General features: G+C 37.2%; 2 protein-coding genes across 3 annotated transcripts; one reads left to right on the forward strand and one right to left on the reverse strand.

Moving 5' to 3' along the window:
* Positions 1-1,186: 1,186 nt before the first annotated feature.
* Positions 1,187-24,541, forward strand: LOC123703069 (beta-1,3-galactosyltransferase 5-like). 2 transcript variants are annotated; one of them, XM_045650948.1, is made up of 3 exons: positions 1,187-1,452; positions 18,313-19,088; positions 21,698-24,541. In XM_045650948.1, exons 2-3 carry the CDS (start codon positions 18,345-18,347, stop codon positions 22,067-22,069), a joined length of 1,116 nt encoding a protein of 371 aa, XP_045506904.1. In that variant the 5' UTR covers positions 1,187-1,452; positions 18,313-18,344; the 3' UTR covers positions 22,070-24,541. The 2 variants fall into 2 exon arrangements, with proteins under 2 accessions (XP_045506904.1, XP_045506903.1); XM_045650947.1 differs by lacking the exon at positions 1,187-1,452 and adding an exon at positions 13,314-16,013.
* On the reverse strand, positions 4,385-6,410 carry LOC123703071. Its single transcript, XM_045650949.1, has 2 exons — positions 5,735-6,410; positions 4,385-5,310 (listed from the first exon to the last, which is right to left on the reverse strand). Exons 1-2 carry the CDS (start codon positions 6,186-6,188, stop codon positions 5,255-5,257), a joined length of 510 nt encoding a protein of 169 aa, XP_045506905.1. The 5' UTR covers positions 6,189-6,410; the 3' UTR covers positions 4,385-5,254.
* Positions 24,542-25,018: the final 477 nt, after the last annotated feature.

Below are 25,018 nucleotides of genomic sequence, written 5' to 3' on the forward strand. Positions count from 1 at the left end.
GGAAGTGATTTTCCCCTACCACTCCTCAGCGGGTTGATAATTTTCACAAAATTAGTTTCAAATGAAAGTTCTTATCGATGCGCATCTATACATACCAAATTTAATGAAATTGAACAAACGGTTAATAAAATATACGAGATAAGATTTTAACGCTAATCCGCTCTATAAAACTCGGTTGAACAATAATAATTATGTATTTATATTGTTATTTACTTTTATTTTTATTTAAGACGCTCTGTCAAACACCGTCTTTGAAGTATTTAGGGTAAAAACAACGAAAACTTCAAGTACACAAATAAAATAAAATAATGCTGTTTTTTTGTTAGGTATAATATTATGTTGTTAAATGTATTATGTAATAATATAATAAAGAAATGTAAAAAAAAATAGTTTTAACTACCTTTCATAACTACTATCCTCCGCAAGCAGTCATATTTACAAGAATAAAGAATAATAATTTTTAAATATTACATGTCATGTGTGTATCTAAAATATAATAAAAAAACACTACGAATCCACACAATACATCTTAATAGGGTATATAAATTATAAAATCATCTGATGTCGATAATTCGCAGATAAACTAAAAAATAATAATTAGTATGCCCACCCGGGCTCGAACCTCGGACCTTTTGGGTGCGCTTAGGTACAAGTCCGAGACGGGCCGCAGACCGCAAACCGCAACAGCAAACTGCAAGCGACAACACTTGTTTCTATGAACATCTATGAATCGGTGCGCGTTGCGGCTGCAGGCAGCAGTGTCGCCGCGCTTAGAATCAATTTCATAGATGTTCATAGAAACAAGTGGTGTCGCTTGCAGTTTGCGGTCTGCGGCCCGTCTCGGACTTTAATCACAGAGTGCTGACTGCGTTTATTAAAGTTTTTCATCCGTCGCATAGATGACCTTGTTTCCAAATATAAACATTTTCATTATATCTATCGGTAAGTTTTCCTACTTTCTACCGATTTACTTTGCGATTTACCGAAATACAGGCATGATCACGGCATGATACAGGCGACAACGCAAGCTGTCAAATAGCTAATAAGTGATAAACTAAGGTGATAAAATTGACATGACATTATTTGATATTAGCATAGATCATAGAGGAAAGTAATGCATAGAATCTCGCGCCCGGGCGGCCATCTCGGCATAGAATAAACTTCATCTGTCAGGAGCGAAGTTGAACTGTCAAATGTCAGTTGTCAAATCTAGTGCTTTACAAACGGGGTGGGCGGAAGGTTGTATCGCTAAAGGAAAAAAATATTCATAAAAAGAAATATCCTGCGCTTTGTAAATTAGTGGTCGTTATGAGTTGTGCCAAGTATTATAAAGCCATTACAATTAGACACTGTTGAGGAAACGACCTGCGACTTCCATAGTCCACTTTGATTCTGTATTGGCCGTCGCCGACTTCCTGGCCTTTCGCGTCGACTCTACATTACGCCGTTATGGTGAGTAAAATAACATTATTTTCATAAGAATTTATTGTTTTTGCTTTGTGCATCAAAATATTGCCACAATAACATTCGGGTTTAACTCTTATAACTGGATTTGTTTAGAAATAGTTTCAATGACAAAATTTTGCGATGCCGCGAATCTAAAGCTCTCCAACAAGCATTTAGCAAGCAATATTCGCTGTGGAGTTTGATTTACTATGATGTGTGAAAAGCATTCAAACTCTTCATTACATTCTAATAAGGTATATACACTATACTATATTACTGTGTTGTGTATCAATATAATATTACTAGCTTTCCGCCCGCATTGTTCCCGTTCCCGTGGGATTTCCGGGATGAAACCTATCCTATGTGTTAATCCAAGTTACCCTCTATATGTGTGCTAAATTTCATTGTAATCGGTTCAGTAGTATTTGCGTGAAAGAGTAACAAACACACACACACATACATCCTCACAAACTTTCGCATTTATAATATTAGTAGGATAGCTGTCTTTGAATATTTTTAAATGCATCACAGAAATTAAAATCTCTTGTTTGAAATTAACAAAGAAAAGCATAGAGCACTAGCACATAAAATCAATAATTGAATTTGTAATGATTTTATTGATATTTATTTTATGGAAAATGACAATAACTAAAAAAAAACATATTGATATTGTGATAGTTACTAATGGATGATAGAAAAAAAATATTGTCAATCATAATAATTTAAATATTGCTGTTAATTTCTACTAGATGGTGATTCCCCCAAAGAAATAGAAAAAAAGATTGGATAATCTATTAATTTCTGGGTATCCAACATGGGTTTGAGAGTGAACGACCATAATTCACCATGGCTTGTTATTGCGGTAATTTGCCAGTCAGTTCAGTTCATAGCATAATCTGTCTGGAAATAAGAGGTCACAACTCACAATATGGCCCCAGGTCTTACTTTTTGAAATTTTAAAGCACATTCTCCAATTACATTGACATGCAAATATACACTCTGCATATATACACATAATATACACTCACAGAACATATAAAGAGGTAAAAACCTCTTTTATATGTTCTGTGCTCTGAATAGTTACTCAAAAAACATTTTTTTATATATATAAACATACTAATAACAAAATAATAATAATTTAGCGTGAAAACATCATTTATTCTTCATTACTACACAATATTTTAAATGTCAATTAATTTATATTTTTTATCCATAAGAATTGAATATACTTATAAATGTTAATTCCCCAACGAGATAAGATGAAAATAAAACTTCCCTGTCGTACTTGTTCTTGGAATAATAAACTGTTAATAGAATACATAATTCATATTGCTCGCATGTAACCCCGGTGATTCCAACTGATTGAAATATATATATATATATATATATATATATATATATATATATATATATATATATTTTATTTACTTATCATCATAAAAAATTGATAGATAAAAATAATTAATAATAACATGCTAATTGGATTAATCCTATTAGCACTTTTTAAATTTATTTTACACAATTTGATATTATAATCAGTTTAGTCAAAATATCAGTTAATCACAGAGCTCATTATGCAGTGGAAGGTCACACAATCATCACATTGGTGTTTTACAGTTTACTCTTTACTTTATGGTGAGTTACATTTTGGATTTTATTCCTTACTTCCGTGGTACTGGCACATATACCCTATGTTTTCTAAATGCTACCGATCACTATCTAAAGGTATTAACTGATCTGGGAATTGGGCTGATTGACATGATTATATGAGATCTTTAATCGATTAATTGAATTCATTGAAATTGTCGTGTACTTTCATGTGTCGGACAAATTGAAATCATTCTCGGTTGAGTTGATACTTTACTGATAATTACTTTGTATTTTACTGAATCTTTAATTTATAATGCGTAGAATGCATATGCACAAAGATGCAAAAGGAATATGATATATATGATAAATTAGAAAAATTGAAAAAGCGCCGATGGTTAGTGGAACGACCGCGGCGTGCGCGACGCGAGAATTTTATCCGTATTAGTTCAGGATACATCGCCCATTTTTGCAAGTGACTACTATCAAGCTGATTTTCCGTTTGTAGCTTTATTTTGATGAGACACCGAATAATTTCGTGTACAAAACTCTCGATTGTGGTAGCTAACAGAGATAACAAGGATAAATTTTTTTGATTTGATGGTTCTCAAATATTTGGCAACCTAGTCGATATAACTCTTAATTATTATAATATATCATTCTCCTAATTATAAATATACATAAAATTTTGGTTTCATCAAAAAAACTATGAACGCACTAATCCTGCGGTGGGATCTAGTACTAATATACTTACAAGGCTCTTAGGTTATGTTATAGGAATGTAAGTTAATGATAGAATGGCCTAGCGAAGGATCCGTCGCGCGGCGCGCCTCATGCCGCGGGGATTTGAACCCCACTTTGGAGTTTATTACGAAAATACTATATTTCAGGGTAATCATTTTTTTCAGCATTCGTACTTAGTAAAATTGCGAGCTTATATATGTGTTTAGTTTACGTCGACGGGAAAGATTTTTAGTTGACGCAGAGTAAATGCCGAATGGAAAATTTTATCAATTAATCAGCTACTACGTAATATAAAAGTTTAAGATGAAATATCTAGTTGTTTTGTGAATACAATCATAACAAAAAACGATATCGAATCCTTCCTCGTTATAGCGTTTGTTTGTTGGATAATGTATGTGGGGATGGTGTAAATAAAAAGCCAAATTCGCCCAATCGATTTATTTCCCAGACACCGGTTACATATCAAAAATACATTTCAACAAACCTCCATTACATCGTACCAAAAAAAACAAAGTCAAGTCATAGACAACCAAAAATCTACAGTCTACAGATAACATGTCCACAGATTAAATAATAGAAAAACACAGACTAAAAATAAAACTAGTAATCATGAAATACATCTTAATATTTTATCCTATTCCCACACGGTCATCCTGCAGAATCATCTGTCCCAGATGAGTCAACAGTCGTAGATGATCAATATGGTAAGTAGACAATGGTAAATCACCTTTATCTATTACATGTAGAAATCCTTCCTTCTTTCCTCTTTTATTTGAATTAAGTATACATTCCACGCAATTATCAATGTTTGTTTTAATCTTTTCCTTTAAATTCTCTATATAATAATTTCTATTTATTAATTCCTCAGTCTTAACACAACCAAAATGTCCGTTTTCATGATGTTTTCTTATAATTTCATTTTGCATTTTCTTAGGTACAACCATTAATTTATTTCCATCCTTAATCTTCCATAACATTCCATTCTTCTTTTTTGCAAGCACTATTGGACTAGCATAATCAGACTTACTTGTTTTTATTATTCCTTCATCAAGCCATTCTTTAATCTGTTTGTCAACAATGTTAAGCTCCAAAGGTGACAATCGTCGTGGATTCTGATAAACTGGTACATCATCGGTTAATAATATTTTAAGTTTTACATTTGATGCTTTAGTACATCTTTTGGGGTTATATTCTTTTATAATATTCTGTATTTTATTCTTATATTCTTTGTTTTCAATATTTGTGATATCTTCATTTTCATTCTCTAGCATTGTAAGGTGTAATATTCTTGTTGCAGTGATAGTTCCAGATTTAAAATTGATTTCTACTTCTTTCAGTACAGGATTTCCTAATATAATGTTGACAGGGATAGCGCCATCATCAACAACATAAAATAAAGTTTCAAAATAACAATCATCAATTTCAATTTTTGCTGTGAAAGATCCTTTTGTATAAATTTCCTTTTCAGCTATTCCAGTTAAAGTTTCTGTTGTTCCTGAACTATAAGATAACAATTTTTCACCTTGAATCTTCCTAAAATAAGACATAATTATTAAATTAGCATCGCTTCCGGTATCAATCAGGGCTTCTACATCAATATTATTTATTTTCAGCTTCTTGAAAGGTCTCACATCAATATTATTTTTAGTTGACATAATTTCCAAACTCTTTTTTATACTTTTAGAACATTCAGTTGATTTATGGCCAAACAAGTTGCATTTAAAACATTTAATGCCTTTAGTACAATTAGGCGACTCATGATCTAAATCTCCACAATTGAAACATCTCTTTACTCGTAGTGTTTTTTGAATTTTCATGCCAATGGACTTTGATACTGAATTACTTTGAATCTTATTAGGTGAATATGATTTTTTCTTAATTTCTGAATAAATGTCTAATTTCTTTCTGAATTCTTTAATGTTACAAGCGCCATATAAAATATTTTTGTTGGACTCACTGTCTTTAATACCGTCGATGACATATTCCATCAGGGCTTCATCTTCAACATTCCCAAGTACTGCAAGTTCCTTCATATGTAAAAAATATTGCTGATGAGTCTCATTCATCTTCATCCGGCGAGTTGAAAGTCTCTTGTGAACAGTTGCACTGTTCAACTTCTTACCAAATTCCTCACGGAGCTCAGACTTAAGTGTATCCCACGTGGTGGTCCCACTTAGTGAACGTAAAAATAGCTTGGCGGTTCCCGCGAGAAGCCGCTTCGAAAATATGAGTTTTTCTATTTCGCCCCATTGCATTAAAGAGGAAATATCTTCAAAATCTTTTACGAATGTTTCGATGCCATAGGCATCATCACCCGAAAATGGCGTCATTGATTTCTCTAAGTCATTGAAGGAAATACGCGGCGATGGTTCACCACAATCATCATCATCTTTTACTCGTTTCGGCGACATGTTGAATAATGTAAATAAAAAATTTTATAGTCTTCAAGTCGTAATCGTATAATCATAAGCTTCTTTAAATCTTAGTCTTCGTTCGTAATTCGTAAATTCTTAATCAGGTTAAATCACCGGCATCATAGTCTTCGTCTGTTTTTTCTTTATTCCACCATCCCGTATCCCGGACGAGCCCCCAAATTATGTGGGGATGGTGTAAATAAAAAGCCAAATTCGCCCAATCGATTTATTTCCCAGACACCGGTTACATATCAAAAATACATTTCAACAAACCTCCATTACATCGTACCAAAAAAAACAAAGTCAAGTCATAGACAACCAAAAATCTACAGTCTACAGATAACATGTCCACAGATTAAATAATAGAAAAACACAGACTAAAAATAAAACTAGTAATCATGAAATACATCTTAATATTTTATCCTATTCCCACATGTATATTGTATATCTTATAAGAAATCGTGCTCTATGTGTACCGGCCTCTTCTTTCTGCCTTCTCGCTTGTAACTTCCTTAATTGTATCGCGAGTTCGTTATTTACGTAAGAATCGGTTCGATAGAGCAGATTGCAAGACGTCATGTTCAGTTTGGAGATACGTATATGTTTTGGTTTGCTATAACCACTTTTGTTGGAAGAGCACTTTGGTTAGCAGGCACTAGGCAGCCGGCAGGAGAGGCGTGAGACAAAGCCGGTCTCGTGCGCCGCGCGGAACTCTCTCGTTACCTACGGCACTAGATTGCTGTGCGATCCCTTTCTCGCTAATCGTCCAGCTTCATTAAGCACGTTTTATAATACCTGATATTTCAAATTTTTGCTATGCAACAAGCTGACTTTGACTGGAATGCTTAGGATAACCTAACGATGAAACGGTCTTAAACCAGAAGATAAAGATTATTCATCGGTCAAACGGTCACCGATGACGATGGTCATTTAGCCTTTAGAAAAGTTCAGTGTGGGACACCGAGACCGAGTTTATAAATAGTTAAGTTCAAGGAGAGCTAAGTGTTCCGTTGGCGGCTAATAATAGCCGACTAGATCGACTAGAACTTGACACAGCATGAATGCATAAAAACTTGTATCTTGGCGGGTGCAGTCTATATTTATGTTATAGCACCATTTGTATTCTGTGGCTGTGGTCCTGTGGGTGTGAGCTCTAATAGCTTCCACTTTGTGACTTAACTCACTTCAATTATTATTTTACGGGACACTGATTGATATCGATCTCTTAAAAATCAAAAGGACATCAACATGTCACGTATACATTTTTAAATTATTTTGCAAGGGACAAGAATATGTAACTCAAAAAAGTACCTATCAACTTATTAAAGTGTCTCTTGAAGTACCCATTCATTAAAAAAACCGCGATAAATTTTCCATTTTCGTTCATGGTAATCCGTCTAATTACCTGAGTCCTGAACGAACGATATGGTGTTCAAGCCGATTTGGGTCGATCGTATCGATCGTACATTAATTAAGGGTAGTATCTATTTGTCTCCGGGTCAGTAATAGTGCACCGTACACCGTGACAATGCGTTAATTAGACGACGGCAAAGCGGGCGCGGCCGCGGCGTGCAGTGTGGCAGTGCGCGTGTCCCGCCGAGTGCACGCTGCACAGGAAATTAGCATAATTGCGCGGAGAGCCTCTCGTACAAACATACTGAGAAAAACACGTTTCGATAGCTTGTTAGGTAGGTAGCTTTGAATAAATATCATTCCAAAGTTTGATGCGGTCTAACACAACAATAGTTATAACATCATAATTTTTTCACACCAATCCTTCGTCGGATATAATATTATACTTGATTTCAGAGTTAATTTCTTGTTCGTAATATGTAAGAATAAAGGCGATCGAACAGGAAGCTATCAAGAATACAGTAGTACAGTCGAAACCACTTAAAAAGTGGTTTGTTGTCGGTCGAGGCACGCCGTCTGTGATGTCACAAGGACCACTTTTACGTCATGTTTTCCGATATAGCTTATTATTTATCAATTAATATAATTCGTATATTTATTAATTACTATAGTAATTCGTTTTTTTTAAATATATTCAAGAAGCTAGGAATTCTTCTAAATTATTACGATGATTATTATGATGATTCTTCCATTCCAGGGAAAAAACTTTAGGTATATTCCGATTGAATGTTGGAATGGCTAGTCACTCATACATGATCAGTAATTACAATCTTATAATTATAAGACTTGATACTATTGTCAATTGACACCTTTGTTTTAACTAGAATAATAGAATAGAATAGAATAGAATAGAAACACATTTATTCCCAAAAAATGATACAGTACCTTAAATAACAGAAAATACTTATAACTTAAAAAACAAGGTAAAACTAGGTAAAACAATATGTGAAGACGTAATAATAAACATAATATTATATTATATCTGTATCACCTCAGGGAAAGGGAATACTGACTCAGCATGAATGTTACAGCTGAGGCTGTAACGCTGTTATTCTGTCAGCACCATATTAAGTAGAGAGGAGTGACTAATAAGAGTAGGTATAATTTTAATGAACGGACTAAATTATGCTGTGTATTACATTATAAAGTAAGAAGATTTTGATGTATGAAGTATGTAACATTGTTTGCCAGTCAGAACGGAAAATCGGCTGAGTGAGTTGAGAGGAAACGAATCAGTAATTAAAAATGAATAGTGTGTCAGAATTTAAGTGTAATTTATGAATTTATATTGCCAACGCCAAGTAGGTAGAAGAAGTTAAAGACATCTTTTCCAGAACGATAATATATAAAACGTAGAAAATAGATAAAGTAAAAGAAGGACACAATTTTAATGAATATCAAGTAGATTATAGTTTATAGTAGATATTATTAAACATAGAAAATAACAATTAAGTATTATAGGTATTTATGTAGACTGTTTCTGAATAACGAGAAAATAAGCTTTCAACTTCTTTTTAAAAGTGTCCCTAGTTTGAGAATTTCGAATAGGAGGCGGGATATCATTCCAGCACTTCGTAGCAAGAAATCTAAAACTTCCTCTAAAGGCGGCTGTTTTGTATTTAGGCACAGAAAAAATATTTGTGCATGGCCTACATTCACTCGAGGCTTTGGAGGTCCTCCATAAAAGTTTATCATATAAATAAGGAGGTTTTTTAAATTTAATAACGTCGAAAAGGAGACTGGCAAAGTAAAGTTTTTGACGGTTTTTCATATTAAGTAGGTTATGCATGTTTAGGTATGGTGAGATATGTGTTCTTGGAGGAATCTGAAAGCAATATCGTGCACAAGCATTTTGCACTCTCTGAAGGAGACGATGTGTTCTTTGAAGCAAACAAGGACCATACACTGCCAGTGCATAGTTTAATTTGGACAAGACTAGAGTTTCACATAGGCGAATGCGCATATCTACACTTAAAAAATCACGAATTTTGTATAAAACCTTAATACGATAAAAGCAATTTCGAGTAACATTTAAAACATGGGCTTCAAATTTCAAATTATTGTCCATTTCAATACCAAGGTTGCGCACCTGATTGACACATTCGAGAGGTAAGTTATCGATACAAACTTTGGGTTTCAACTGCGATAAACAATTGACCTGTTTTTTGGAACCAACGATCATGAATTTAGATTTTAACGGATTTAACACTAAAGAGTTATTATTAGACCAACATGAAATATTATTTAAATCCGAATTAAGTTTCGTGATAGTCTCATCAAAATTGTCCCTGCTGATAGGAATGAGAAGTTGTAGGTCATCGGCATATAAGTGAAATTGACAATGTTTAATTGAGTGTGTAATGTCTGCTGTGTACAATATAAACAGGATAGGCCCTAAAATACTACCTTGAGGTACTCCTCTGGTAACTATTATAATATTGAATAAATAATTAAAGCATCAAAGTCCCTTCGCCATAAAAATCAAAAAAACTTTTCCGTAACGTGCGACCGTCAGATTTTTGTACTCTACCTTTTTTTAAATACACAATTAAGCATTTTTTATGCTATATAACAAATAAAAAATAAAATCGTTAATCATACCATCTCCCATCTCAATAGGCAGGGTCACTAAGCCAGTGTGCCAATCCTACTTTGGCGACCTTAATTCATCGTGCGTTATGAATATTGACGGACGCCGCTATCGACATAGTGATACAAATCTGAAAACTATTGCTCGTCGCCGCGTCCGCGTCGGTGGCAACTGGCAGTGATAAAAAATAAAAATACGTGGCCTTTGAAAAGATGAACCAGTTTCCAATGCCAAATACTAATGAATATTCAAAACATAAATACCTACCACAATGTATCCAGAAGAATATAAAGAATTTAAGTTTCAAATACGAATATTAATTTTTAAACCATTTATACATATTACAAAGTTTATGTTCAAGTACCTGCTACCAGTCTGCAGCAGGCACATAAAACTATAGTTATTTATTGTATTGCAATGGGCATATACATGAGATATAAAAAGTTTTATATTGATAACCAATTTTATTGCTGAGACAATCCACCGGATAACGCTATATCGGTATCGGAATAATTCACGAAATACTATAAAACTTGAACAGGGGGCTCTATGATACATCTTTGAAAAATCTCTATTTATTGTTGTCTATCTCTTTTATCTAGATGGATGGAGATCCTCTCCAGGGGGGTAGTGGAAGCATTTTTTTAATTTTTAAAATTAGATTAGACATTTTTAATTTCAAATTGTATCTTGTACGCACAGAACATATAAAGAGGTTCTGTACTTGTACGGCTTTATTTATATTACTTTGTATCATCAAAATGAAAATAAAGTAGATAGTAGATAGTAAACCAAATAATTTTATTTTAATAAATCGTCCTCTAAGGCCTCAAAAGAAACATTTTCATGGACTCTATCTCCGGCGACTGCTCGCGAGCAGCGCGACCACGATATTGTAAAGCTACGCACGTTACTATCGCGTCATACATCTAGATTAACAAATGTAATTTTTTTGTAGATGATTCGATAATCATCTACATTTGTTAATCTAGATGTATGACGCGATAGCAATAACACGATTGTTATCGCACGTTAGTCGTCATCAGACTAATATCGATGTTAGATTACAGAGAAAACTGCATGTTTATCAGTTAGTACTTGTTTGAAGTGCTAATAGTTTAATTGAAGATATCACTAATTATTGACGCAGTATCACAGATTACTAAATAGTTACTGTAGTAGGTATGTCTTCCAGATTTGCAATCGCCAATTAATAGGTCCTGATAAATGTACAAGTGGCGTAAAATAAAACATTCATTCAAAGTTTCTAACTTGCACACCACAGTTGCACACGGTGCCATAAAAAGATAACTGGTAGTCTTAATTTCCCAGAAAACAAGACAGAATATAAATGAATGAGGTAGAGTAGGTGATAATATTATGCAATAATAAACTGTTGGTTTGGTGGCAGTGGAAAAGCCGCAGTCTGCTATTGATTCCCTGAACGTCTTAGTAGTCACTAATATCTAAGTGCAAGTCATGTATATTATCTTGAGCCTCTTTTTCCTGTTTCGTCAAATTTTATTGTTACGTTATAATCTTAGTAAAGTAAGCTCGCACTAAGTAACGGAAACGTTTTATCAATAAATTATATGATGGAAATCGCACGCATTGAACTTTGTTTTGATAGGCGATCTGTGGAAATACCTACTAGTTTTCGAAAAAAGATTTGAGAACATTCGTTGAAAAACCGTGGAAAAACCTAATTTTCACGTTGTGTCAAGTGGCGTGTCAATTATCACGGTGCATTTAAGTGACAGCAAATAGGTAAACATAGCAGTGGCGTGATACCAAAATAACTATATTAACAATAGGGCGCGGCCGCGGCGGTCCAACTAGGTATTATTTTTTAGCGAGAGCTTTAAATGAATCGATATTGAATTGTATGATGCTTGGAAAATCGGTATAAGTAAAGAAACAACAACGGCGGTCGGTTCTCGTATAAAATTAACTGGTTTGAAGGCCGTTGTCTGCTCTGCTGAAACTGTTTTCAGTAGGTACGAGTGGTCCATACTCCATACGTAATTTTTATATGATATGCGCTTACACCACAGAACTATATCTCGATATAGATCTGTGGCTTTCACAAATTTTAATGATCATTCTCAAGTGTTCGTACGTTTAGATCAGGCTTTTTGACGTGTCCGAGATCCGAGTCCGATCGAGCAAAACGCGTGTCGCTCGTTCGCATTAGGAAGTAGGATGGTAGCATTATCATTGAAAGGTTACTGGTTAGTCACACGATATCGCAGTAACCTCAAGTATCAAGTATCGCGGCAGGAGCCGCCGGGAGAGCAGCGGCGCGGGCGCCGGGCTCGCCTGCCGCGGCCCGCGCGCGGAGGTCGCCGGTCGGCTGCGAGCCGCGGGCTGTGTGCGTGCGCGCGCGTGTGTGCGGGCGCCGTTAGAGGCAGGGCCTTGACCCCGCGTACCTGTCGTCGGAGCCGCCGGACAATTACCCGCGAGCACACCAGAGATGCAATGCATGCTTTCAATACCTCCACACCGCCGCGCCGCCCGCGCCGCACCGCGCACTGGAGCTATGACTAGAGACGAGTGATGACTGACGACAGAATTGACGAGTGTTGAAAATATATCATCCCAAATTGAAACTATTACAATACATTTAAAATGTCAAACTTTAATACGAACAATCGCAGAACAGTTGCAGAACAGTAACAATGAATGTATACAGACTACATATTATAATAGAGTATACAATAAATACATGTCGGTAATAAAATATGTACAAAGGAACGTGAGTTATTAAATAGTCGCATTCACATGGAAATATTACTTTGTAGAAGCTAACGCTAGCCTCTAGCTCACTGTCATTGATGTGTAACTCGCTAAGAAAACCTATGATATGTATATAAAAAAGCTAGATACGTTACCCGCTCTCTATTTTGGCAAGAAAAAACTCAGCTAAGTGCCCGAGTTTCACTTAGTCACGCACCATTCAGCGTCGTGGCTGGACGTTCTTTTTATATTTTAATCGGCAGTTGTTATTACGAAGTACATGAGTGAGACATGTATTATGTCTCGTGCGTGAGAGTGAAAGAGAGAACAACTGTATTGGTGATAATGCGTTAGTAAGTAAGTATGTATTAATTACGCTGTTTTTTAGTGCAATGATGTTGGCGTACGCCGCGTCTACTAGTATAATAGGTCATTGAAGAAAACTGATTGTACTAATCCGAAGTTGATTTGCAGTTTGCACTTCCAAAAAGGTACATTTGGTTGAGGGACCTGTGCACTGTACGCGTGTGATGGCGTGTGCATTTAGACAATGTGACCAAATACTTTCGGTTTGGGATGTTTGTTGCAACCAATCATTTAGATTTCGTAATCAATGCGTTTTTACGAGAACCCTCGTATCAACATACAGCCTTATTAATTATTTAAGTATAACTTATTGAAATTTGATGTCTCACAAGTGATGAGTATTTGCTACAAATTGTTGAGTCTAAGGTCGCTTTCCTGTTGGATCTCTACAAAAAGTCTGGATGTTGTAATATCGAACACTAAAGCCGGGCAGTGGCCAGTGCGTAGATTGGAACTCGAACACAACCGGCTGCGCAGTCGCGCTTCAGCTGTAAGTAGTAAGTTAAATACTACAATGTGACTGGTCTTTAATTTATAAGCAGGTTTAACTAGAATTGAGATATTGGGAGCAGTGATAGTAATAAATGCAGCTGCTCGTCCACATTTCGCTGATAATTCTGTATGTTTCTGAATGAAAACGATTGCAATGATTCAAGTTTTCGTATATGCCAGTGGCCACATCATACATACAGTACTAGATACATCACTAGATTGAAGTATCGACATAAGGCCTACAATTCTGTATACGTTTCCTTCAGTCACGTAGTTTTTAGGTCCGTCAGGCAAGTAACCATTTTTGCCATATTTAAAAATATCAAGCGACGAAATATTGATGGTAACTTTTTGAAATTAGATGTATTATCAAGAGGTTAGCTCGTGTCATGTCGAAGGGTAATTAGGTTAAAAGTGGGAACTGTGCATTACGGGTAATCCATTACTCCACACGCGGGCGGGGCGGCCGACCAGCCACTGACTCACGTCTCTGGCGACGCTCGCTCTTAGGAATTTACGCCTTTGTCTCATTATATGGGATTTCATTAGATTACAATATCGTAATTAAAAAAGAAAGCTTCACGAGTACAGAAACGAGACCCAATTAGGTTCGTGGCGGGTCGATTGGTACATGCGAATGTCTTAGATGAATGCGCGATAGTTAGCTCCGACTGCACAATATTCCTCGTAATTCACGTACTTGGGAAATATTTGAATAGGTATTTATTATTATTGGTTGAGTAAATCGTTCTGATTGCGACCTTCTTCGCGTTTTTTATTAGCACTTTTATCGTGTTAGTTCACTCAAGGTTTGGCAATCGATGCTTATCCAATATTAATTAGATGGAAATATTGGCTTATTGAACATTTTTATTTGAAAAGCTGTGACGATGTACTTAATGGTATATAAACCAAGGATAATACTGACTTTCCGAGCTCTGAATCACTTGAGACCTGAATGAGAAACGGAAGGCTAATCGACACATTTGAGAAACATTGGCCACTGACACAAATGTGAATGCACCGCATCTCCCCTCAAACTTAGCAACTTATATTCTTGCATTGGTCTTCTTCTGTTGATTAAAATACTTCTTAATGAAACGCATTCTTAATTTTAAACAATGCATTTAAAGTAAGGTGATGAACAATTGACAGCTCCAATTACTCGTGTTAATTAACCGCTTGTTGAAAACGCTGCGTTGAATTTATGCAAGCACCGTAGGAACCTACTATCAATCTAAATAACCCATTTATTTTGATTTAAATCGATTGAAAATATAACGTAGCTCGGAATTCCAACTAACATATGGATACAATATTTCCCGAAATAATAAAAATAATATTAGTTGCTTGTTTAACGGATTACTAACAAAAAATAATAATAAAAAGGTGCCAGTTTAACGGATGTAAATTAAAATATCAAAAACGTGTAATTAAATCCTCAAGTTTATCTTTTATATTGAAAAATTTGTCCTATGAATGCGACTTTGGGCTAGTAAAAAAAAATCATGAATGGATTTACCATCGAATGTATTATAAATATAAAAATATATGCTCCTAAATGTGTAGCATGAGCAGATGGGATCATGGGAGGGCGCGGCGGGCGAGCGCTCACCGTGCTCGCTTGAGCGGGTAATGTGTAGATTGGCGTTCTATTGTCGCCAGATGTACGAATTTTCCACACGCGACCGTCAAGCGTTTTATAATTGTTTTATCACGCCCCATTTCATTTCAATATTTATCATGAATTCCACAATTGAATCGATCGCATCGAACGTTGCTACAATGTGCGCAGTAAAATATTCCTTAGAGGCTTAGACGGATCCATCTGCACGAGTCGCGTTACGTCAAGATGAATTAATTCGACGATGATGTAATTACAGGAAATCCTTTTACCCGTTCGCTTAGTAAAACATGGTGCAGAACATTATAAAAATGTAAAAATGGAGGCCGAAACCAGATAGGTTATCAATGACAAAGCCGCCGCCCGGAAGATAGTCGTGACACGATTACAATTTAGATATTAATTACACTCGCACTGATTGGGCACCGGATTGGCAAGTCGTGGCTCCGTGCGGCGCGCATCCTCGGCCACGGCCGCCGCAAGGCTGTCGCTGTTGTGCTGACTGCTAACTGCTACCCCGCCGCGCGTGGGCCGCAGCCCGCAACTGTTCACAGGTGAATGGATTCGAGCCGCGAGACCTTTCGTGCCAGGCTCTCGCGAGGTGCGTGATTCCTTTGTTCTTTATTATTTTTTCTTTATTATTCTTGAATAACCGCTTGTTTCAATAAGGTTTTTTTATTTATTTTTTCTCAGGTACGATTACGTTATGACGCAAAGCTAATTGTTTTAAGAGAGATTTAGACAGACGTTCGCACTTATCTCAATTTTTATTTATTTATGGATCGCATGAAAGGCATCGCAATTCGCAGTGAGACTTTGCCTCTGACTTTCTTATGTGCTGTTTGTAATAACTAGTAAATGATTTAGTTATATAATATGATGTTTTGATGTTTAGGAATCGAAATTGTGTTGGAATCGTTTGTATTTTGGACAGGTACTTAATAACGAGTACTTATATGAAATCATTTAATTTGAATTATTTATAAAGTAAGTTTTTATGAATTGATTATTTGATAAATATAATGTAGAATTTATATTTTTTGGTTTTTATGGCATTCAAATGCTTTATAAATATAAATTTATAAAGAATAGAAAAAATTCGATCACGAGACGGGACTCGAACCCGCATCCTTCGCGCCATTCCGGGGCGGATGCCTAACCAACTCAGCCACTCGTGACCCGCCTGAGTAATCGAATTTATTCTATTCTTTCAGTTTTATGTGTCTTAAGGGACACACCGCGCGCCATCTATTGAGATGATTTAACAACCATCTCAACCAATATGAAGCACTTTTCAGTGAATTCAATATTGTAACGATGGAACACGACCTTTTTGTTGAATTTATATTTTTTGGTTTTTATGGCATTGAAATGCTTTATAAATAAAAATTTATAAAGAATAGAAAAAATTCGATCACGAGGATTCTTTATAAATTTATATTTATAAAGCATTTGAATGCCATAAAAACCAAAAAATAGATGGCGCGCGGTGTGTCCCTTAAGACACATAAAACTGAAAGAATAGAATAAATTCGATTTCTCAGGCGGGTCACGAGTGGCTGAGTTGGTTAGGCATCCGCCCCGGAATGGCGCGAAGGATGCGGGTTCGAGTCCCGCCTCGTGATCGAATTTTTCCTATTCTTTATAAATTTATATAAATATAATGTAATTTTTTTTTTGTAATAAGTATAAATAATATTATGAGGGTGGTTGAGGGCTCTTTGAAATTTTTACATTTATTTTTGTTTGCATTCTAAACTTATGTTGAATTTATACATGCTGTCCTCGTTGACACGCTCTTAACCATTGACCGTGACCGTTGCTATCAGATATCAATGTGTTTCAGACGCTTCTCACTGCTATCGGCTAGCTTTGTAGGATATATTTATTGCCAGTTGCCTACTGAATTATATTTAAAGTATAACTAACTATCTTAATTCCCCACTGCCTCCGTAATGTGATTTTAAAATTTTATGAAAATGCATAGACGTGTATTAGTTGTGATAAATGATCCTCAAGGTGTACCGTGCACGGTGCAGGTGAAGGAGGTAGGAAAGTAAAATTTTATGAAAATGCATAGACGTGTATTAGTGGTGATAAATGATCCTCAAGGTGTACCGTGCACGGTGCAGGTGAAGGAGGTAGGAAAGTACAAGTGACGAGATATATATATCAGAGTAGTACATCAACAATTTAATCTAAAATATTATGTTACGCCACGTAACGAGTTACGTTTGTTTACACAATTATAATATTTGAACGCGATGTGTTTTGTTCGATAGTGAGTGCAGGTTTTCCCTTTTTAACGCGTTATTATTTGATAAAGCCAGTGATATAAATGCTATTCATTATATCGACGCCAATTTATTAAACAACTTGTATAGCGATTACGGTGGGTCTACTTTAATGTGTTTCTTAGACTACAATTATTATTGTTACTCAAGATCAGTAACTACCTACTTAATCCTTCTTTTATACCTACCTTATTCAATAAGTAAGTAAAGTAGCTAATTGTGTAGTGGTTGCGTAAACAGTTACATGACCATTGGTATTTTATTGTTCAAATAGGTATTCATAACGATTATTTCTTAATATTTTTTCTTATTAAGAAATGTTTCTCCATTTAATGGATATAATTAATTACTTTGGTTTATTCATTTATTACGAAGCTCTGAAGAATACTCTGGTGTGCGTCGTAACCGTAGTTGTCAGTAGGTATCATAAATTTTATTTTATCGTTGATTTTAAAGCATTCTAATAATCTTAGAAATTGATAATATATACAATACTTACTATTTCTAATTTGGACGATTAAAACAGTATTTGGAATAACAAAAGAAAAATAATACTTCTGTAGTTGCTTATATCGCAATTAATATAAGGTATTATTTCCATTGCAGCATATAAGGGCGTGAGTGTCGGGCGGCGCGGCATGTGGCTCGCGACGGGCGCGGTGCGGCGCTCGCACGCGCTGGCGCTGGCCGCCCTCGGCGCGCTGCTGCTGCTGCTGCTGGCGGCGCGCGTGCCGCCGCCCCCCGCGCCGCCGCGCCCCGCGCCCTACGCGCCCGCGCCCTACGCGCCCGCGCCCTACGCGCCCGCGCCCTACGCGCCCGCGCCCTCCACGCCGCGCGCCAACACCACCACCGCGGCGGCGGCGGCGGCGTCCAGCGCCACGCCGCGCCCCACGACCCGCGCGCCCACGGCCGCGCCGCGCCGCGAGCCCGGCGTGGTGCTGACGCGCGACCTGTACGAGGCGGGCCACGAGCGGCCGCACCCCGAGCTGTGCCCGGCGCTGGGCGCGCGCGTGCAGCTCGTGGTGCTGGTGACGTCGGCGCCGGGGCACCGCGCGGCGCGCGACGCCGTGCGGCTCACGTGGGGGCACTACGCCGCGCGCCGCGACGTGGCCTTCGCGTTCGTGCTGGGCGCGCCGCCGGCCGAGCTGCGCGCGGCGCTGGACGCGGAGGACGCGCTGTACGGCGACCTGGTGGTGGGCCGCTTCGTGGACTCGTACTCGAACCTGACGCTGAAGACGCTGTCGATGCTGGAGTGGGCGGACACGTACTGCCCGCGCGCGCCGCGCCTGCTCAAGACGGACGACGACATGTTCATCAACATCCCGCGCCTGCTGCGCTTCGCCGCCGCGCGCGCCAACGCCACCAACACCATATGGGGCAAGGTGAGCTGCGCACGCGTCGTCTTGTTTACGCTGATTATCATCGAACAGATTCTCATTCAAACGTACCTATATAGAAAAACGAAAAGAAATATTTTAATTTTGCTCGTGTGTACAGTCACCAGCATAAATAATATATTACAGATTAGTAAAAATATCTGTCACAAGAACGAGTTCAATAATATCTATTTGTCTGCCATATTATTATTGAACTTGTCCTTGTGACAGATATTTTTGCTAATCGCCCCCTTGTTATACAGTGTGGAAATTTTCGATGGGCCCTGGAGAGAAAGTACTTGAAATACTGAAGATAGCAAATTTTGCTGAAAGGAAACATTCCTTTATTTTTAAAAAGAAATAGAACTGAATTCGGCGGCTCACACTAGATTGGCTGGTCGCGCGCTAATTTCAAGTATTTCTTGTTTATTTCAAAACCATCGCATATTTCAAAATTCTAACTCGGTACAAGTATAGGTTGTATCTATGTCGTGGTCATATCGTAGATTTGATCATTTCATGATATGACTGGCCATTTCACGAAATGGTCGCATATCGTGAAATGGCCAACATAGTTTGATCAGATCGTTAAATCGTCAACGTTTCACGATTTGGTCATCCACATTTGGCCAGATCGTATAAAATATAAAGAGTCCATAAAATATTAAAAAAATTCAGAATAACTATATTCTAAAAACTTGTTTAATGTCATTTAAGTTAGTGCCGCGGCAGCGGCCGGCAAATGCCAGAACCGAATCGTTTTTGCAATAGTATTTATATATACAGTTTGGTTAGGTTAGGTTAGACTTTGATAAACAACGCACGAGCCGAGCGAGCAAAGCGAGCGTGCCGCGGCCGCGGCAGCGGCCGGCGAGTGCCAGAAGCGGATCGCTTTTTAAAAAACAAACAATTATAATAATATAGTAGTAGTTTCTTAAATTATTTTATTTAAGTAGCATTTTTTCTTAAATACATATAAGATATCCACATTTTCCATAGTACTCGTCGTACCTCTTCGTCGTAAATTCTTTGCTATGACTTTCTTCATAATATTGTTCTTAAACGAATTATGAAGTTTTTAACTGCGAATAATTTAATTTTCGCCAGCGGCCGCCATCTTATCACATAAACACAGAGCTTGCAGCGCCTCTACCAACGATTAATGTAACTATTTTACGATATGATCAAATAATTTTGATCATTTCATGAAAAAACCGTGCGTTAATTGGCCATATCGTGAAACGATTTCTTATCATTGATCTGCCCAAACCACATCATGATGTGGCCAAACTAAATTGGCCATTTCACGATATGCGACCATTTCGTGAAATGGCCACTCATATCATGAAATGATCAAATCTACGATATGACCACGACATCTATATTTTATAGTTAACTAGCGGTCCGCCCCGGCTTCGCCCGTGGTACATGTTTACGTTTTCTCTACATAAGAACCATCCTCGTACTTCAAGGAATATAATAAAAAAAGAATTATCGAAATCGGTTCAGCCGTTCTCGAGTTATGGAATTACAACGAAAAGTGGCATTGATTTTTATATATTAGATATAGTTAATATCCAAAAAGTCGTAACTTTACGTTTGTTATTTTGAAGATGCCAGAGATTTTAAAAAAATAACAATGAAAACTTTGTATTTTTTTTTCTATCGAGAAAATATCATGGAATCATGTTTCTAAAAAGGTACACGTATTGTGTTACTATTGAACTTTCTTGTCAAGAATTCATCACGACAACTTTATTAATATAAAAATTACGAAGGTTTAAAAAGGGTCGTAAACACAGGTCGTAAATGTTAGAAAAAGTGTCGTGACAACTTCTCGTAAAAAAAAAATTCCGTCTAGCCCCCTTTCACAACGCGCGATAAGGAACTTCGTTCCAAAAAGAAACTTTTAAGCAAGAAACTATTTCTAAACCTACGTCTAAAGACCTGTGACCTGCGAAGTGTCGTATGTCTTTATTATCTTGAGTCATAAGAAAATGATAACTGGTTGTTCACTTGACTGCAGACGGACAATTTTTCGTAGATGTTGATCAAGGCCCATAATATTATGTACTCCATAATAAAGATTTAATATTTTACGGATAATATGGTATTGAAAATACTAGTTTAAGGCCTAGGATCGGCCCTTCAAGGATCGTTTTGAAGAATAAAAAATTTTTTTTTTGAGGGAGTTCGTTTCCCGGTCGATGCAAGTGAATTTTCGAAAATCTTTGAATGCAGTTCTATTTCTTTTTAAAAATAAAGGAATGTTTTGTTTCAGCAACATTTGCTATCTTCATTATTTTAAGTACTTTCCCTCCAGGGCAGGTAGGTATTTTTAATACCTACATGCGGAGAGACACAAGCCCGGTGCCGCTATAACATTTCCATTAACAACTAACTACTGTTTCCTATTCTGAAGGTACGAGGCTATGCGATGTCTCCTTCGATTCCACAGTGATCGAGTTTGCGCAATAAAGAGGAGCGTTCTACGCGGTCGAACGCTTCACAGAGCTCACGAAACATCATCATTTTTTCGCGTTTTCCTACAGCATAAGACTACGGGCACGCTATCTTTTCGAGCGGATGATAAGGAGGAACGCTTCGCTTTGCAGGTGATAAAGAAGTCGCTGCCGAAGCGCACGACCAAGTCGAAGTACTACGTGTCGCCGGCGCAGTTCCCGGGCAAGGTGTTCCCGGACTTCGCCACGGGCCCGGCGTACCTGGTGACGCGCGACGCGTGGGGCGCGCTGCTGGCGGCGGCGTGGGGCGAGCGCTACCTGCGGCTGGAGGACGTGTTCGTGACGGGCGTGCTGGCGGCGCGGCGCGGCGTGCGGCGCCGCCACGCGCCCGAGTTCCTCAACAAGAAGGTGGCCGCGCACCCGTGCGCGGTGCAGCGGGCTGTGTCCATACACATGGTGCAGTTCCACGAGCAGTTCGACCTGTGGCGCAAGCTGCTCGACGGCAAGACCAAGTGCGCCAGCTAGCCGCTAGACGATCACTTCCCGGAACGACTCCCCACTTGGATCAATTTTATTTTATTTACAATTATCGACATCTATTTGACTGAGTTTTAATTCTCAAAAAGTGTCCTCGATCGCCATCCGGCTCGAAGGACCGACGGGGCCGCGGCGACCGAACGCAGATTAGATATCCGTCGATGTCTATTGAGTTGGAAACTCGATTATTTGTCAATATAAATAATCAAGCTTACGACTGTGCCTATTAGGCCTCGATGTGATTGCGTTTACTTAATTATCACATATCGTGATCTTTTAATTTTTATATTTATTATTGTTATTCGTTGCGATATCAAACGAGCCGACGGATTATATTTTTGGTATATATTTTATTATAAATTTTCCAGTGTGATGCACATGTAGATTTTATGTTAAATTATTTTTTTACAATACTCGTCCTCCTTACGTTTGAAATAAAATTTTTCATATTTATAACATAAGTAAATATTATACTCGATACGGGGCACAGAATATTCGAAAATTTCGTACAAAAGTACGCAACTATGAATCTAAAAGTGTCGTGTGAGACAACGACGGACTAGTCAACCGTGACGAATTATGTTCATCTTACCTCAAACACGACGAGCGTGGATTCTCTACAATTTTCCTCAAACTAGTTTGTACTACAGAAACTAGACAGCTTGCACCGTAAACCAATATATTCAAGGACAGTTTGTAACTTGTATCTGTTTTTATGAACTGAAAAAAAATTATTATATATGAAGGTAGAGCTAACCTGTGAAAAGTGTGTTTAAACATTGCAAACATTCATTTTCACCAAACGATATTAGTACCTACATTGTATTTTCTATCTCTAACCGCGTATGGAGGTGTCGGAGCCTCGATTGATTTGACACCGATAATATTGGAAGCTCAAAGCCACGCTCTTGTGTTTGAATTTATTGTACTCTATTTCAGTAGCGGCGGAAAATGTTAACGACGCTTCGTCTAAATCGGTTTAGCCATGAAATATATTTACTTTTAGTGTAAAATTATAAACTCGTTGTCGTTTTCCGCCGCAGTCGGTAGAACCGTAAGTACGTTAAGGAAAGTGCCGTGACAGCAACAGCGATACAAACGATATGCCATAAAGAGATTTTTGTCCTGAAGCGATCAAATATTTTGATAAAGTTTTTTTTTTTGCTACGTGGCTATGTTTTCGTCTCGATGGTTAGGTTTTCTCTGTATATAAACTATTGTTTTCATGTTTTTGACATGAATAATTTTAAGTTATTTTCGTTCCGTCTCTCGAACTTTCTATAAAGAAATTATTATGATGAGATTTTTTGGTTCTTATCAAGTATGACAATGTACAATTTAGTACAATACTAATTTGTGTATTTCCAATTTTGTGACATTGAAATTTATAAATTAAATACTCTCGGTGTATCGATATTTTTTATATTTAATTGTAAGTTGATGTTTCAACGTTTGAGTGAGAGAGACGGAACGACGGGCGTCTTGCTCTCCGCGCGTGTTTCACAAAGTATTTTATTTTTTAAGTTTTCGTTTTTAACGCGCGCTGAGCGACCGAGCCCTTTACTGAGTTGAGTGGCGGCTGTCGAATTATTATTTTTTTATACTTACGTTGTAACGTAAATAAGCTGCAGTGTGTCTCCATTTTACGTTGTCTATGTAACGAATGTGTACGCAGTCCGCAGATCGGTAGTAATGTCACAAATAACGAAGTGAAAATAAAAATGCGTTTTAAAAGATAAGTGGAGCGTAAGGAACATTTTTTTATCAATTTGACTAGTAGAACGTACCACTTCAAAATATGTAGAACAAAAGTGTCTATATAAAGTCATGCATATTTAGCAGAAGGAACAATGTATGTTGTGTATACTGTATGTATTGTGTGTGTTCAGTTCGGAGACAGCACAACGAACGTTGTGGCGACAACGATCTTATTAACTGTTAAAGGCAGAGCAAGTACATGTAAATGTATAGTTTTATTTTGTAAAATTTTACATTTTTATTAATACTCGAGTAGAACAAATATTTTTTTGAGCGCTGGGAACGGAGACACATCAGCTCCTCGCTGACACACGCCTACAGCTTCGACAACTACCGCTACGGTATACATGCAAATTTTATTCATTTTAAAGTCTTATCCAAAGGACCGTTCTAACTTTATTTTGATAGATATTGTCACAAAAGTATTGTTATAGTGCTCAGGTATCGCGTAGCGGTGCGAGTGTCGCGGAACGTTGCGGGCGTCTGTACTCTGCATATATACCTAGGTAAATAATGTAACAGCGCGCTTTCTCACTTTCCGTTGACCAATTTCCGCGAAAATGAGATTTGTACCTAAATGTTGTCAATGGAGTTCACACGAGTGAGAGCGCTGCGTAACCGTATAGTGTAATCGAATGTTTATTGAACATTTATAAATTTCAGCTGTAATGATTCTGATGTAAATATACGTATTGTAATGTGTTTCTTGTTTCATTTGTGGCACTTACCATCTATCTAGCTAATTTAGGCGTCTATACAATAGTCAATTGAATGGCGCTTTATTCTTGACCACGCGAGCAAGGCATACTGGACCAGAACTTCATTTATTATAGAGGATACACTTTTGTATAGCATGCAGATATATTACGAATGATAATGAACTAAAATAATAGGATTGAATATTTTATCGACATATCAAGGGAATATGTATAAAGTTAGTGTTTACTAAATCTATTGAACTGAGTTCACACTAACATAATTTCTTTTGATGATAAAATTTAATGATTCTTTTTTTATTAGAATGCCACCTTCCATGTGGTCCCATTTATATATTTGCCTAGGTATGACATTACTTCATGGCGGTATTAGAATTATTTTTTGTTAACAAAAACTAATTGTTAAAAAAATAGTTATAAACTTCCTTTTGGGGATGTGTACATTCAGTTGTCGCTCGATGGC

This window comes from Colias croceus, chromosome 25 (assembly GCF_905220415.1).
Source record: "Colias croceus chromosome 25, ilColCroc2.1".
In the NCBI taxonomy this organism is placed as follows: Eukaryota; Metazoa; Arthropoda; class Insecta; order Lepidoptera; family Pieridae; genus Colias; species Colias croceus.

Coding starts and splice junctions, on each gene's coding strand:
- LOC123703071 (XM_045650949.1), bottom strand. CDS start 6,188: ATGTCGCCGAAACGAGTAAAAGATGATGATGATTGTGGTGAACCATCG. Junction 5,311..5,734: donor CATCGACGGTATTAAAGACA/GTGAGTCCAACA, acceptor GTCTTATTTTAG/GAAGATTCAAGGTGAAAAAT.
- LOC123703069 (XM_045650947.1), top strand. CDS start 15,971: ATGGATTCGAGCCGCGAGACCTTTCGTGCCAGGCTCTCGCGAG. Junction 16,014..18,312: donor TCGTGCCAGGCTCTCGCGAG/GTGCGTGATTCC, acceptor TTTCCATTGCAG/CATATAAGGGCGTGAGTGTC. Junction 19,089..21,697: donor CCAACACCATATGGGGCAAG/GTGAGCTGCGCA, acceptor TTCGCTTTGCAG/GTGATAAAGAAGTCGCTGCC.